This window comes from Takifugu rubripes, chromosome 1 (assembly GCF_901000725.2).
Source record: "Takifugu rubripes chromosome 1, fTakRub1.2, whole genome shotgun sequence".
NCBI lineage: Eukaryota > Metazoa > Chordata > Actinopteri > Tetraodontiformes > Tetraodontidae > Takifugu > Takifugu rubripes.
In genome coordinates, this window is record NC_042285.1 from 23,902,164 (window position 1) to 23,917,700 (window position 15,537).

General features: G+C 42.6%; 1 protein-coding gene across 9 annotated transcripts in view; it reads left to right on the forward strand.

Annotated features, from left to right (window-relative positions):
- Nucleotides 1–15,537, forward strand: part of pard3bb (par-3 family cell polarity regulator beta b) — a 118,987-nt gene that overhangs the window by 41,889 nt on the left and 61,561 nt on the right. For 7 of the 9 annotated variants that reach the window (XM_029834804.1, XM_029834786.1, XM_029834799.1 and 4 more), the window contains 6 exons: nucleotides 4,647–4,838; nucleotides 5,110–5,268; nucleotides 6,101–6,194; nucleotides 9,152–9,248; nucleotides 9,424–9,548; nucleotides 12,827–12,871. In XM_029834804.1, coding sequence (XP_029690664.1) covers nucleotides 4,647–4,838; nucleotides 5,110–5,268; nucleotides 6,101–6,194; nucleotides 9,152–9,248; nucleotides 9,424–9,548; nucleotides 12,827–12,871 — 712 coding nt within the window. The remainder of the gene's footprint in view (nucleotides 1–4,646; nucleotides 4,839–5,109; nucleotides 5,269–6,100; nucleotides 6,195–9,151; nucleotides 9,249–9,423; nucleotides 9,549–12,826; nucleotides 12,872–15,537) is intronic. The other 2 variants (XM_029834790.1, XM_029834793.1) reach the window with 2 other exon arrangements.

A 15,537-nucleotide genomic window follows, 5' to 3' on the forward strand; every position in this document is an offset into this window, starting at 1 on the left:
TTCAATATGTGTTGTCATTGTATCAAATTTCGTATCGCATATCCAAGGATAACTCGAAATCTATATATTGAACCCCTTAAAAATGAGGTCATTTGTGGCATCTGTAATCACTTCTGGCTAGTTTTGGGGCGCACATGGACAGTGTTAACCGCGTTAGGCTAACGTTTTAGCAGACTAGGTTTTTCTGATGTGAGGAGCGATTACATAGTTTATGGCAGCCTGTCTCTGAGAGGAAGCAGAAGAAGGATGATGATGAAATGATGGAAGGATCTTGTCTATCTTCTCCTCCCCCCTCTTCCGACATCTCATTTTAGCCCGCCATCTGGTGCCGTCGACTAATGTCTGCGCTCACTGCGGCACAAACGCGCGACGTCGGGGACGTGTGTGAACGCACTTGGGCTCATCCTTTGTCGTTGCGCACACACACCCAGACAAATTCACTGTTTCTTTGACATGAAGTCGTACTCGGACGAGCTCCACATTATACCACGTATACGTCCACCTGCTGCGTTGGCTCTGAAGGCATTTTGTGCCTACACTCCTCACACAATCACTCACCCTAACAATGAAAGTCCTTCTTCTCAACTGTTATACTCACTCACAAACAAGCATACGCCTGCTGAGTTGGCTGCTATAGCCGACTAATGTTTGAAACAAGGATGCTCTTTTTGCCGTAGATATTTCACACTTAACACTGTCTTTCTCTCTCAGACATTGTTCTTCCATGGACTCTTAATTCCTCCCGAGGTCTAGTTTAGTACAGCGTGCTTTTGTACCACCATAACCATGTGGACGGTGGAAAAGCGTTGGTCGAGAGCAGCTGGACACGAGGTTGCGTTGGCGTTTTCTCCAGGTCATAATCTGTGACGAGGAGTTGATTTACAGCCGTTCCCGTTCCTGTTTTAATAGATGGCCCAGCCACGCCTCAGAGCTCCTTCTGTGCCACGTTCCTGTTCCTCGATTTAAATCGATTGGATTTAAATTGTTGCGCCGCGATGACGTCACATAACTTATTTAGCTGACGTAGCTGTCAACGTCTGTCTCGCTCATCCCACATTTGAAATATGACGTAAAGGTGTGCCGTTCCATGCAAGGAAATGTATAATGCGAGTGCTTATTTCAAGCTTTTTTTCATCTCACACCATCAGGAAGCGTTCTTCTCAGCACCAGATGCTCCTTCCATACACACACACACACACACACGCGGACACATGCGTTGAATCAGGGAAAAGTCAGCAGCTGGTGACGGAAGACATTCAAAGCCGCACAACTTTATTAAACAGTCTCTACAGTCTGATTATCCCTCATCGGTGACGGGGTTGTGTATGCGCACGCATCTCTTAGCAGTCTGTTGACCAATTGTGTGTGTGTGGGTGTGTGACAATGTCTCAGTGATACTGTCACCAATGTGACCTCACAGAATCACTACAGTAAATCCCCCATCTGGTATACCCATAGAGACCTGCAACACACTCACACACACCCACACACACAAAACCTTGGCAGCTCGGTGACTCTGCAGGAGCTGCCATTGTCCCAGTGGAGAGCAGCAGAGAGGTGTCACGTCTCCGTCTCTGCTGTTTATTGAAGGTGCATCAGCTCCTGTGACACCCATCAGATTAAGTGGAAGGATCAGATGCGTCAAACCGATAAAGACAGTTTTATTATTGACCAGCACACACCCACCCAGCCTCCCTCCCACAAGAATCCACTTCTCAGGCTTAGATTGTCATAAACGTTTGACAGTTTGAGTGATCATTAAGCCCAGCTAAAATGTGTTTTATTAATGTGACCATTGTTTTGTTTAATGTTTAATGAGATAACCAGGTCACTCCCATGTTGGAGGCAGAATCCTGGCACTATTGTTAGAACAACTGACAGTATTATGAAATAATATGATTGATTTTTTCCCCTTTAAAGCATCTATCAACATTATTAAAATCCTTTTTGTTTAACTAGAAACAGATGCTACTTTTGCTTCCTTATTTAAAACTGAACAAACCAAGTCTAATCATCTTGTCGAACTAAATTGAAATGAATAACTCCTGTTCATGTTCCTTCTTTCACTGCTCCCTCCATCATCACCCTTGCTTTAAATAACTGTCACCCTTCTACTTTCACTGTTCTTCCATATAATCTTCTGCCATCATGGACTGGCTGATCCCGTCATGGACTAAATGCATCTGTAAAACCCTCATTGACCGTTGAAATAAACTCAGCACACAAGTCAAGATGAAATGTTAATGAGCCCTATTTTCCTTTACGTACTTCTGTAGTTGTGTTTACAGTTGTGAAGAAACTTTATGATGAAAGAGCCAGAAAATCACTATTAGAAATATTAAGGACACCATTTTTCCTTAATGTTTTTCTCCAGTGACCTCAACCCAACTGTTCATGGTTTTTTTTTTTTTTTTTTTTTGTAAATTTCGATGGTTTTTGCTTCTGCTCCTTGTTACCACATCTGTTTCAAGACTTTAGAAGACCTAGACGTCTTGATACTTAGAATATTCCTAGTTTAGTACGTGCAATAAAATGGCTTTGACTTGCAAACTCTTGCCAGGGCATTCATGTGGAGAGGTTGGGCACACGAACAGAAGGCTGCACAGCGCTCACCGCAGACCCCATATTACAGCGTGACCACACACGGCCACTTGTAGCCTTGAAAATATGCATGTGTTACGCAGGAGGAGCAGACAGGCTTGTGCTGCATATATGTCTCTAATGCTCAGCAGGAGGAGCCTGCATTCAATTGCAGTCAATGGTTGAGGTCAGTTAGGAGATTCATACATTTTAACTCTTTTTTTGTATCATGGAAACAGTAGAAGTTTACTGGCGTGGCAGCTGTATCTAATAATGTTACTGTGTCTGTTGGTGCTTTAGTAATCATGACAAAAACCAAGCCGCCTTTCTACTAGCACGTATTCCAGCGGCTACAAGATCTTTTCTGAAACAGCTGCAGGTGATGTGCAGTTGGTGTTTAGCTATTTCTAGTCGTGTGTGTGTCTGTGTGTGGGCCTCAAACTATGACAGGAAATAGGGTTTGTTTCATTTTGCAGTTTCTGGTTCTGATCATGAAGCTTGGAACAGAAAAATCATCCATTCTTGGATGATTCTTCGTGGATCTGTCCCATGCTAAGTGTATAAAAATAAATAGGACGTTCACAGAACGGAATACATTGAATGAGGATGCCAGAAAGTGCAGGTGGATTAAACCCTCCCCACACACACACACACCAATCATGCCTCATTCGGATCGCCAACCTTCTTAAATAACGTATTTACCAAAATCTGCTAACAATTTTTGCCATTTAAAATAATTGGAATGATAATTCCAAGTTGTAAAGCTTCTATCAGGTCCGAGCAGTTGGGTTGATGGGAGTTTTTCCAGCCAGGAAAACAGTTTTTTGCAGTGCGGATGACTTTCTGTCGGCTTAGCGCTGTTAAACCTACAATCCCTGCAGACAAACAGTGTCTAAACCTGACACTGCTGACCCATGCAATTACAAACGCACACGCCAGGATGCAATCTGTGCACAACCACCAAATAAGACAAACGATACCTGATTGTTGCAGAACGATTCGTGTTGAAATGACTTTGTTTTGTGATGAATTCAGGTTTTGATACACTAACCTTTTCATTTGGCTATAAAACAGACGATTCTTGAGGCCACACAGCAAAGGAGATTCAGAAAGACATTAAAATTTTGTCTCCTTGGATAGATACTATGTGCATGTCATGGTGTCCGTTTTCATTTTAGGAATGTTGCTTTAACCTTTTTCAGCCACTCACACTACTCCAGTGCTTCTTTTTAGTGTTAATCAAATACAAGTTAATCAAGTGTGTCTATTCATAAAATATTATAGTTTGGGCTTTTTGATGATTGAATGATTGCTGTCAGCAGCGTTGCTCTTCTCAGATCGACTGTAATTCAAGCGTTTGAGCCTGCATGTTATTCTTGATGAAAAGGTTTTAGTTGTCATTCCGGTTGGAAAAAAGTCGTACCCATATGCTGTGCAACGGTTCTGCCTCTCCCAGTGTGCAGTTTCACACTTTCATCTGGCGGGAGCCGCTCGCTTCCTTTGTCGTCTGGTCCTTTTATCGCCTCACTCCGTCTCACTCTTAATCATTGCTGTCATAGCTCCTTGTTGATAATCTAGTGGGGTTTTTTCGCCATCCCAGTGTGTTAATAATAGTCATTTTTATCCATATGGTCTTTGGTTTTCTTTTCTCCATCTCAGTCTTTCCTGCCTCTGTGTTTTCTCTCCGCTCTCGCCGTGTCTGTGTACCTCTGTATTTGCTGTATTCTCCAATTACCTCTTGAAAATGTAGAGGTCATTTTACTGATATTGCTTGGCTGAAAGGAGGGAAAAAAAAGATGTGTATATGAAAGCAGATGGTCCAAATGGATTTTTTTCTTCTAGCCTTCCCCCACCCCAAAGAAAAATAGACTGGCTGCATTTTTTTTTTCCCACTAAGAGAGATTTAGGCAACAATTCTCCCCTGATGGGTCCTCTCAAATGGAAAAGCTTTTTTGTTTCACTTCTGGAGGCCATTCAAGCCCAGTGAGTTACGTTCTGCTTCCTCTCTTGCTCATCAACGTCTCTTTCTCCACCTCTACCCCCATTACTGTCTCTCCTACTCCCAGAAGGACGAAGTGTCCTGCGTGCCGGGCTTTGTTCCCGAGAACGGAAAGGAGCAGCTCACGTTCGAGGTGCCTCTTAATGACAGCGGCTCGGCGGGGCTGGGCATCAGCCTCAAAGGAAACAAGTCCAGGGAGACCGGGGAGGACCTGGGGATCTTCATCAAATCCATTATCCACGGAGGCGCTGCGTACAAGGTGACCAAATATTGTCAGAATGAGCAAAGGTAAAAGTGTGGCAACAGCAAAAAGGTTGAGCGGTTAAAAACAGAAACACCGACCTTAGAGCCAAAGGAGACCAAGTCCAGAGGCGGGAGCATGTTGAAGCAGCAGTCCGTCAGGGGGAGCCAATGGTGGTCCTGACTGTGTTCAGGGTTCTGATCTGCTGGTGCAAACATATACAAACCAACAACAATGATCATCACCTGTTACAGCGACGGTGTGATCCCCTTTATTTGTGCGTTGGCAGGACGGACGGTTGTGCGTCAACGACCAGCTGGTGGCGGTAAACGGCGAGTCTCTGCTGGGCTGCTCCAACCATCAGGCCATGGAGACACTTCGCCGCTCCATGTCCCAGGAGGGGAACACCAGAGGGACCATCCAGCTGGTTGTACTGAGGGTTATGAAGGTAACATCGGGGTTCCTGGAATTACAAAGGAAGTCAATATTCCTCATATGAATTCATTCAGCATCAATCCTGAAAGTTGCCAAGATTGAGTCCAACTCAGCATCTGTTGCAAAGGAAAACTAAAGTAAAGCACTTCAAGCAAGGAATCCAAACAAATCCTTTAAGCAATAGATCTGTCTTTATTCTTATTAATATCTGATGCTGGTATTGGCACAGCTCACCTGTACTTGACACCAGGCTCACCAGCAGCAGCAGCAAAGGAGCATTTACCCTTCAGCTTTTCACATTCTGCACTGCGAGGTTCTTTTGTGTGCATGTGAGAGTTCTTCACTCAGCTGTATCTCTTCTCTTTGTGAGGGGGAGACGCTTTTTTTCCTTTGCCTTTTAGATGATTCAACTCGCACAGCTCTGAGAAATGTACATGCAAACCTTTGCACACACAGCCTCACCCTTTGGTTTATTGTGGCACTTCGGTGGTGTTTTCATCCAGTAATCAAATCGGATGTTTATCACATCACATGATCTGTGCAGTAAAGGTGAAAGGTCGGTTTATTTTTAAACATTGCGATTGTTTCTGGAGGCTAAACTTCCAGCTGCCATTATAATGAATGCATATTTTGACTGTTCCGGCCTCTCTGAGGTGAAATGCTGTTGCGTTCCAAGAAAACCTACTCCACTGGAAAGATGCAGACCCTCACATGCATGAGGAGAGGTTTAGATCAAGGAAATGGAATTTAGTTGGAATAACCAAATGTGTAGAAATGCTGCAATTTGCTTGATTTATTTGCTTTGCTTTATTTTTGACGATGTTTTTCTGCTCTCCGTGTTTCAGGATCAGTCACCCAATCGCTCGTTTGACGGCTTCCCCGGCCTGATGGGTCCTGTTGAGCCTGTTGTGCAGAACCACAGTCACACTGCATTTAATGGTGGGTGAACTTTTGTTTTGTGGTCAGTTACTGAACTTTAAAAATAGATGTTTTTGTTGTTTTGTTCAGAAAAAAGGACTTTTCTTGTCCTCTCCTGGCTATTATACTTAGCTCGTGCGTATCAGGTAACCACGGAGATCAACTTTCTTTGCACTCAATATAAATAGCACTGTTGGGAACATCACTTTAAAGTTGTCTCTTGAATATTTGTCCTATACAGAGTCCTTGATTGAAGAGCTTACAATAGGGAATAAAACCAATCTTGTTTTTCTATTTCACATCTGAATGCTATTTACATCCAGGAATTCAGGTAAAAAGGCAATATGAAACAAAAACAAACATTATAGAAGCGAGTAAAGGTGAAATATCCCTATAAATCCCTTTAAATTGAAGTCCAGAAGAAAAGGGAAATCTATTGTTTTAATTACTGCTAAATATTTTCTCCTACATTTCTTTTTGCATTCAACATTAGTATGTACGGTTTATTTAAAATGTGTAGCTTTAAATGAACACCCAGTAATACTAAACCCAACATTAGTAAGTCTTTACCCAACAGACCAAGAAAGAGATTTAGAGCAGAATCTTTGTGTGATTCTGTGTTTTACTTGGACCTAAAAACAAGCAGCCAGATTTTGTATTTGGAATTTTAAGATACTAAATATAACTTTGAACTCTTCAGTACGGGCGAAGACTGTTCAGACTGTGTTCTTCTTGGACCTTTTAATTTTTGTTCCTTTCTTCCCTTTTTTAAAAATATAAATATATTTAGTTCTTCCTTTTTTATCTTATTGCCATTGAAGCAGCATCAATGCATTGATGCATTTTTCACCCTTTCAACAAGTTCATTAGTGCCACATTTGATGATCATGAAAATACAAAGATCCTTCACAATTGCACAGAACATAAACAGCCCATCTCCTCTCCAGCCTCAAATGAGACCTTTTTCCCGCCCGGTTTTGCTTTTATTCCTCAGCCTGGCTCTCTCTCTGCTTTTATTTCGCTGAAAAGCTTCTCAAGGTTGTGCCGTATTTTTGTTCATTTGGACCATCTATAATGAGTTAATTTACCTCTTTGTGCCAGCTGAGTCCGTCCAACCTCAGCCCACTATTATCTACTGTATATAGCGAAGGCCAGTGTCTGCCTGTATTCATGCTTGTTGTCCTCAGCAGCCTGTAAATGGCCCGTGTGTATTTGTGTGTGCATGCTTTGGAGTGTGTTGTCAGTCTCTTCCACATGCTGTTGATTCTGCGTGTTTGTTCTAATTCTGGTAAATAACTCTGACCTTGAGTATACTTTGCTGTTCAAATTCACCTCAGCCATCAGGCTGTTTCCATACACACAACCTGTGTTTGCGTGTGTGTTTCCTGTTCTTTTCATCTTACACATAATAAATTATTTGGCAGCGGACAGAAAAGGCCCTGGCTTTTAATTGTGTTTTTATAGGCGGAGCATTAATATTGTCTGTTTATTTGCTTTTTGTTGGATTTTTACAGTAAATCTATTGCCATTTTATATGAACCTCTGCTAAATCTGCTTGCGTCTGTGTCTGCATGACAGTTTTAAAAATCCAGGTTTCATTTTGGCCAATTATTACTGCTAAATCACCTCTTTTTGACTACTGGTGTACCGGTTCAAATTAGCACTCTGATTTGTACAAATGCTTCCCTGATCTGCCCGTCCAGCTGTAAAGATTCAACCAAGCTTGAAGTCAGGAACTATTCTGTCGATGGTGTGTGAAGCTGTAATTAAAGGTATCTGCTTCAGATCGTGTGTGCATCAATGCAACATTAGAATTCCCAGCCATGGTTGTGCAATCCTTCTAAACATCCCTGCATCACGTAAACATTTTTATTAAGTCCGATATTAAAGAAAACATCCTTTAACAATGTCACGTTACAAATCGTTTCTTTGTCATCACCTCTTGGGTACACAACATTATGCAAATCTCTGTGAGCTTGACCTTTGACCCATAGCCAGCAATTGTAACTTACAGCATTGCAGGAAAATAACAAACTTTGTGTCATTACTGTGTTGAGGATATTTAGGTCAAAACAGAAAAACACAAAACAGACAGAAAAGGGCCGAGATGGAAGTGGTTCAGAGACATAAATTGACAAATTTGGTGTGTAGAGAGATACAGACCCCCCTTTTCACTTGAATGAGTAGGAGTCAGCGAGAACAATGTGAGCTTTTGTAAGAAGCCAGAAGAATGGCTTCATGACAGTTCCGCTGATTAAGGTTTTGGCACTCAGGATAAGGATGGAAGTTTAGGAACAGCGGGAAACAAAAGGGATAAATGACAATGCCAAAATATCAGATTTTGCAAGTGGGAAAAAGAAAGCAGGTGATTATGGAGAGATGGGAAGACGCGATATCGCCAGGCACTCTCGGCTCCGGCGTCTCCGGCTTCAATTCACATGTGCGGACGGATGCAGAGAGAAGACCGTAATAATCCCAGCATGTGTTGGGTGACAGCCCTGCGTTCCCAGAAGTGATGACAGTATGTAAATTGGGCCTGCGTGGACGGCACGTCTGTGCATCAAGTTGTCAAGAAGGCGTTTATCACGCAGACGCAGCCGTATCAGTGAGGCGCAGGAAGATTCTCTGGATGGAGAGCAGCTGCGATCGCTGGGCCATTTTCATCCACTTGCTTTATCTTCTTAGCATTTATCAGTCTCCAGCTTTCAGTTGGAGACTTTTGAGCGTCAGGAGATGACATTGTAGTTCCTAATACGACATTATATATTTAGTCACAGGTGCGGTGTTTTTGACTGGATCAATAATTATTTAACAGTTGCAGCGGTGACGTCCTCCAATTACAGCACAGACAGGCGCTTTTCCCAGTGCACATTCTAGCGTGCTGATCGGTGTCCCGGGTCAAGAAAAAAGATGGCCACCCCCCTCGATTTGCCCCATAGAAGCGGCACATTTGACCTGCCCTCTTCTTGTTTTCTCAGGCACCAATGGCAGTTACTTTCACACGGAGGAGGAGGACAGTGAGCTCAATAGCCACGGAACAGAGCTGAACAATTTCTACTCCTCTACACACAACAAGTAAGTGGGGAGGAATATTTTATTCATCAACTAATAATTCCCATAATTCATGTTTTATTGCAGTATAATTTAGCATGAATCATATAAACCGAACGCATGCTAAATATTTTATTTTTCACAATATCAAGCACAGAGAAAAGATTTTTTTTTTTCCCAGCATTGGTTGTTTTTCCAGGGAACCCTCCCACGGCTCTTCCTCCGCTCAACCCCAGACTCCAGGCCAGAACCAGTGGCAGTTCCAGCACGTGAAGGCCTCCAAGAGCATGGACCTGGGTACGACTCAGAACCAGCAGCCCAGCGGTGGGGAGAGTTTACTGTTTATGCTCTGCATGGTGGCTGCATGGCATCTCTGCCTAACAGATAATGAAAGCACGGCTTGCTGAACTGTTTTGGCTTTTTTTCACACAGTTTTTGATGGCGATTGAAGTCATCTGCCGGTCTGAATTCGTATTGGCGGCTGTTTGCAGGAAACCTCAATTTACAATCGTCTGAATACGGTTGTTTTAAAACACAGCTGCTCCAAATTTGGAACTGGGAGAGCTTGATAGTGATGCAGGAAAATGTTTCATCAACATGATGGAGGAACGTGTGGAGGCGGTCAGCTGTAGTCATTTTCTTTGTACTCCTCCAGGGGTTGAAGAGCGCGTAAATGCCGCGAAAGGAACGGCAGCCTGTGACACTTGACTACCTACTGCTTTTCTCTTTATGTTTTGCCGGATAATTGGGCCACAATTTGTGTCAAAAGCCTTTAATTGCACTTCATTAAAATGCACCACAAAGGCTGCCTCCCGCTTCCCACACCAGCTCTGTCACCTGTTGCTCCCTGATTTTTAACATCTTCAGCGAGGGTTCAGTGACATTTCCACGATTGTTAAAAAGTCAGCTTTAGAGCAAAAAAAAAAGGGGGGGGGGGGTGTTTGCTAGTTTTAGTCCACGCTCATGCATACATCCATGCGACAGTGGATGTTGCAGCACAACAAAAGCATATTGTTTGAAATGTCATTCCCTCAGCCCTCCCTCTCACACGGGCCCTGCTGCCAGATGCACGAGTGCGTGTCAGAGAGGAAATGAGACAAAAGAGCGGGCCACTGTTTGTACAGCCATTTTTCGACGTAAATAAGGGACTGTTGCACTGTACGTCAGTTCATTCCCCCCTTTTGTTTTCATGCAAACCCTTCCCTTTACTCTTTTGACACTTCATTACCACTTGAATGGCGCCACACGATTTCACGACCAAAATATCAAGCAGCTGTAGGAACAGCGATTTTACAAACGTCTATTTGTCTTCCCGACAGTTGAGGGACACGACTTATCCAAACATTAATTATGTTTTTATACAGACATGCGAGGAGCTTGCCTCTTTTGGAACAAATGTTATTCCCAACGAGGGGCCTCAAATCCTTCCAGATCCCGCTCTGCCCTTTTTCTTATTCCCAGCATGCCATCTGTTTCTGTAAAGTTCAGGAGAACAGCCTGCTCCCTCGTCACATGCGGAACGAGGTTGATGGTGTTTAGAAGCTGCACATTCGGACCGTTTCTGCTTTTACTTGTGAGAAGAGCCAATTTTGGCTCTGTTAGTATATTCTAATACCACCGGTACAAATATATAAGAATAAATCAATCAGTGATCTAAAAATGAGTGAATTATGCACCAAATTGTGGTTTGATTGCTGTTTGTCATGTTTCATTGTGCTATTTCCACGTACATTACTTTTGTCAATATAATTTTTACTTTAGCAATTCCAAGAGAAAATTACTAATGATATCAAACATACATGCCTGCAACCCATCTTTGGTATCATTTATCTCTCATAACAGATATGATCCAGGAGATGAGTGGAGCACTAATGACGGCTCAACCCCGCTTCACTTTATTCATACTGCAGGCAGAACCCAAATCTCTTTTTTTGTAGTAGATATTTAATACCCCTGCGGTCCCCTGTGGATATGCAGATCAGATCAGATATCAGAGTCTGCTTGTCACCTGTCCACAGGACCATTTACAGGCTGCTTGCAACTGTTGGCTGATCTACACAAATGAGAAATAGAGAAAACCCATATTTCCCTTCATCATTATCCTGTAGTGTGTTTTATTCCAGGGTGGATTCTGTGCAGCACCTCTGATGCACTTTTGTCTGTCTAGAAGTGGCGTAGTTCACATGTATGGCCCAACATACGACTCAAATGAAAGCATCTGACCAGAGACTTCGAAAAATCTATTTTGAATCGTGTTTCTGTCAGATGAGGATGAGGCCATATTTGCACTCCATTATTTATTCACACTTGCGCACACAGGAATACAGTCTGAATATGGCAAATATTGGGTTTGAGGTTTTGTGATCAGGGCTGTACATTCCTGTGCGTTGAATGCATCTGTTTACAGGACTGGGGAGCTAAACTGCCAGTATCAGAGAACATCTGTCTCTGATGTCTTTAGTTCTGTTGGTCTATTGTCTGGACAAATAGATATTTACTTTCAGACTTGCACAAGGATTTCACAGCATTTAACAACCTCTCGAAGTGGAAATTAGCATCACCAAAGTTTTTCAGGCGAACTGTTGCAGTTTCTCACTGTGGACTTTGTGCTAATGGCCAAAAAAAGAGCCGGAATTGCAGTTTCAGCATTTTATTTCTGGGTTATTTGCATAATTCCATCTTTATTTCATTTGTCCTCATTTCTCTTTCCAACTCAGCTCAAACAGTTTACAGTAAGATGGTGTCCCGTTGGCTCAGTATTTGGCTCTGAGTCTGTTTTCCCTTCAGACCATATTTGTCTCTCTGTTTGATTTCGTTAATTATTTTTGAACCCAGTTTGAAACGAGCTTTAGTCGGACTCATCTTAACAACTTATGCTTTAAATCAGCAATTATCTTACCTGACAGCGCAAATGGGGACCCATATATCTAATGCCATTTGCACATGCTTGACACTCGTGGCTCCTACAGATGTGCGCATGGCTCGAGTTACACTCAAGGTTTGTTTTTCATTACAGAAGTATTTTTGTGGAGAAGCCATTTTACTGCTTGGGTTTTGTGGTCGGGGTGTGTGCTTCTGAGCACTACTAGTCTGTGCGTTCCTTGCTGAGATTGGCCTGGACTGAGGCTACAGGAGAAGAAGGGGCGAATTTGGGGAGTTTTTAGAAAATGAAAGGAGGAGCAATTTTGGAAAGAATGGGGATCAAAGAAGGGAGAGATGGAGGAAAACACTGCTGGATGATATCAGTGTAAGTGAAGACGAAATGAAAATACTGAGCGGAGAGCAGAGGGTTAAAGGGCAGGAGGTGAAAGGGATAGTTGTGGGGGGGGGGGTGCAGCAAGGCACCGTCAGAGGAAAGGGGAAAGGGAGGCTTGATGATAAATGAAGTGAGAGAGACGGGAGGAAATGAAATAAACTTCAGTAGCAGCAAAGCTGTCTTGACATCTCAGAGAAAGAGAGCAGCTGTGCTTCCAGGTTATAAAACAAAACATAGAAATAGAATAGTCACAGATGAAGGGAATGGGGCACAAAAGATTCAGTGGGTATTTTTTATGTATGACACATAAAAGCTCGTTTTTTCTAATGTGTTTGTTTTCCTTCAGTCGCAGATGAGAGCAACGTCGGCTCACTGGGTGAAGACACCACAGGTGAGAGAAACACTGTCTATCACTTACACCTGCAGATGAGTGATGCCCTCGGCGCAGCAGTGGTGAAATTTAAAGGGGCAGAAATGGGCAAATTTGGCTTTTCCATTCCTCTAGCTGCATGCACTTCTGTTGAATTGCATAAATCTGTCAAAGTAGCCGGAGGTGGTTGAAACACCTCATCAGTAGCCTTTACTTCCATCACTTTCTGACATCATCGTCACATATATAACATGATTCACACCTTTCCCTTAATTCCATGTCTCAGACGTGGATGTCAGACACGCCCTGACCACAGATTTTACTGTAAGTGCAAATTTCCTTTTGCACAACTGTTGCCATTGTTGCTGCAGCTACTGTACCCAGCTGCTCAGCTAACCTCTCATTTGACTTGGAAAATAGGCCGTACGTGATTCATTCTGCCAAGTATGTTCTCATAAATGATAAAAGAGTGATGTTAAATGAAACCAAAAGTGGTTTCTGCACCTGGACTGGTGGAAATTTTTAGAATTGCTAATGACAATAAACTGTACGATGGTTGCCTTTTAAGTGCATTTAATAAAAATGCACAGTATTGGATAAATAAATCCACAGCCTCATTATTCCCTCACAGTGCATGTCCTTCTCCACTACTACCATTTTCTGTAGAAATACCTCAGATTGGAGTGGTGAAAAGCAGGACTTGCACAAAGAGCACAGTGGCCACATCTCCACACCTGCATTCTCCTACTACCGGTAGTTCTTAAGGTTGAGAGAGAAAGAAAGATAAAATGAGAGTGAGGACACTCGTGACTGCACCTTGAAGTCGCCCACATTTCATTTGCAACCTGTTGAAAAGAAGAGCACTCAAACCCGCAGCTCACTGCTGCCCACTTTATTTTTTCCAATCAGTCTGGCCTTTTCCCAGTCTTTCCCTTGCTTTATGCAGGCAGGTACTTGCCTTTACTTAGCCTCTACCTCTTTGTTCTAAAGCCAGTGTAGATAGAAAGTAGAAGATAGATGGGAATGCTCATTACGACTGACTTGTTTTCTTGTGTTCACTTTTTGCATTGATTGGTTTCCGATGATGATGATGATGATGATGGTGGTGGTGGTGTTTGTGGACTTCTCTCACACATGGAAACAGCTATTTTCACAAAAAAACATCAGTGATTTGAAATTAGATTCACCGACACATTTATGCGTATTCAGAAAACGCCAAAGTAAACCTGGATTTACAGAGCTTGTGGCTGTATCAGCTTTAATTTGTCTCTTTTATTGTTCTCCTCTGAAGGTCTCAGCTTGTTGTTGATACACCTTTCATAGATCACATGCTGCAGGAAGAAAATGGATTAAGCGGTCGGCCTGTGATATACAATTCTGTTTTTATTGAATGAAGTCTCAGACAGAGGCAAAGGCAGACAGCAGGGCACTTTAACCCAGTTTGACTCAGACATTTTGCATACTTTAGCTTTGCCTCTTATCTTTAAAACACGATTGCCCGGAACGAATGGCCACAGGCTTTTTTATTTTTTGCTTTCTTTTTAAAATTCTGCACATTTCCAACCTTTGTTGTTTTACCCTTAATTCAGACGTTTTAAGTCTCTTTATTCGTTTTCTGTCTCCTGTTTTTAATATCACCACAAAGTGTATGTTCCTGGCCCCAAAGTGTTTTTTTTTTTCCTTTTCAAGGCCAACCCACTTTCCCTCATTCTGATGTATTTTTCATAGGTTAAACCTTCCAAAAAACTGGGGGTGAGGTAGGGGAGGTTCATGGCAAGTAATCACTTTAAAGACAATAACTTCTGGGAATGCAATTTTCACTCCCAGCATTCCCTGTGCAAAAAACCCCAACGGGCACCAGTACACAGACGCATTATTATAAATAAGTATTGCCATTATGGTGATATTTCTATAATGGAAAGTCTCCATCACCCTGGAAAATGTGAACCTTGGAATATTTTATAACATTATACTACAGTTTAGTAGAATCACAGAGGCCTGTGTTGCAAAATGCAGTGTGTGTGTGTGTATGTCTGGGTGTGTGTGAGAAAGAGAGTATCAAGGTGAAGGAATCAGGCGTACACTCTCTACTAAAGAAAAAAACCCCAATACAAATCAGAAAACTATGTAAATACAGTATATCACAGGTGGAACAGTCTGCAAAATAAAGAAAATCAAGCTGACAAATGGTGAATATCCCACACTATAATTGGAATGTTGGAAAGAAAAAGTGGAGAAAGAAAAATATGTTTGTCTGTAGGAACGTTTAAGTGGAATTATTCTTGACTGTGATTGCAAGTGCGCCTTAAATCGTCCTTTCCCACAGGTAAGAATGCTGCAGAAACAAAATCTACTACGGCAGCAGGAACCGGTGGTAAATTGTAGTGTTTCTGTAAACTTACTGTCTGCAAACTTCGGTGCTCGAGATGGACTCATCGCTGCCTCCTTTACATGTGTTTCGGGTAAACACTCGGCGTAGGTGGCGCCGTGTTCCTGCCACGTTCCTGCCACGTTTCTGTTCACGACTGCACAGATGGCTCCTATCAGACCAGATAAACCCAGCATCTACTTCAACAGTGCATACATTAAAACAGGCCATGAAGGACACAATCTTACACCACATCAAAACGATCCTCCCATTACTCAGATGATACATGAAGACCATGGGTAGTTTTGCCGTTCTTGTG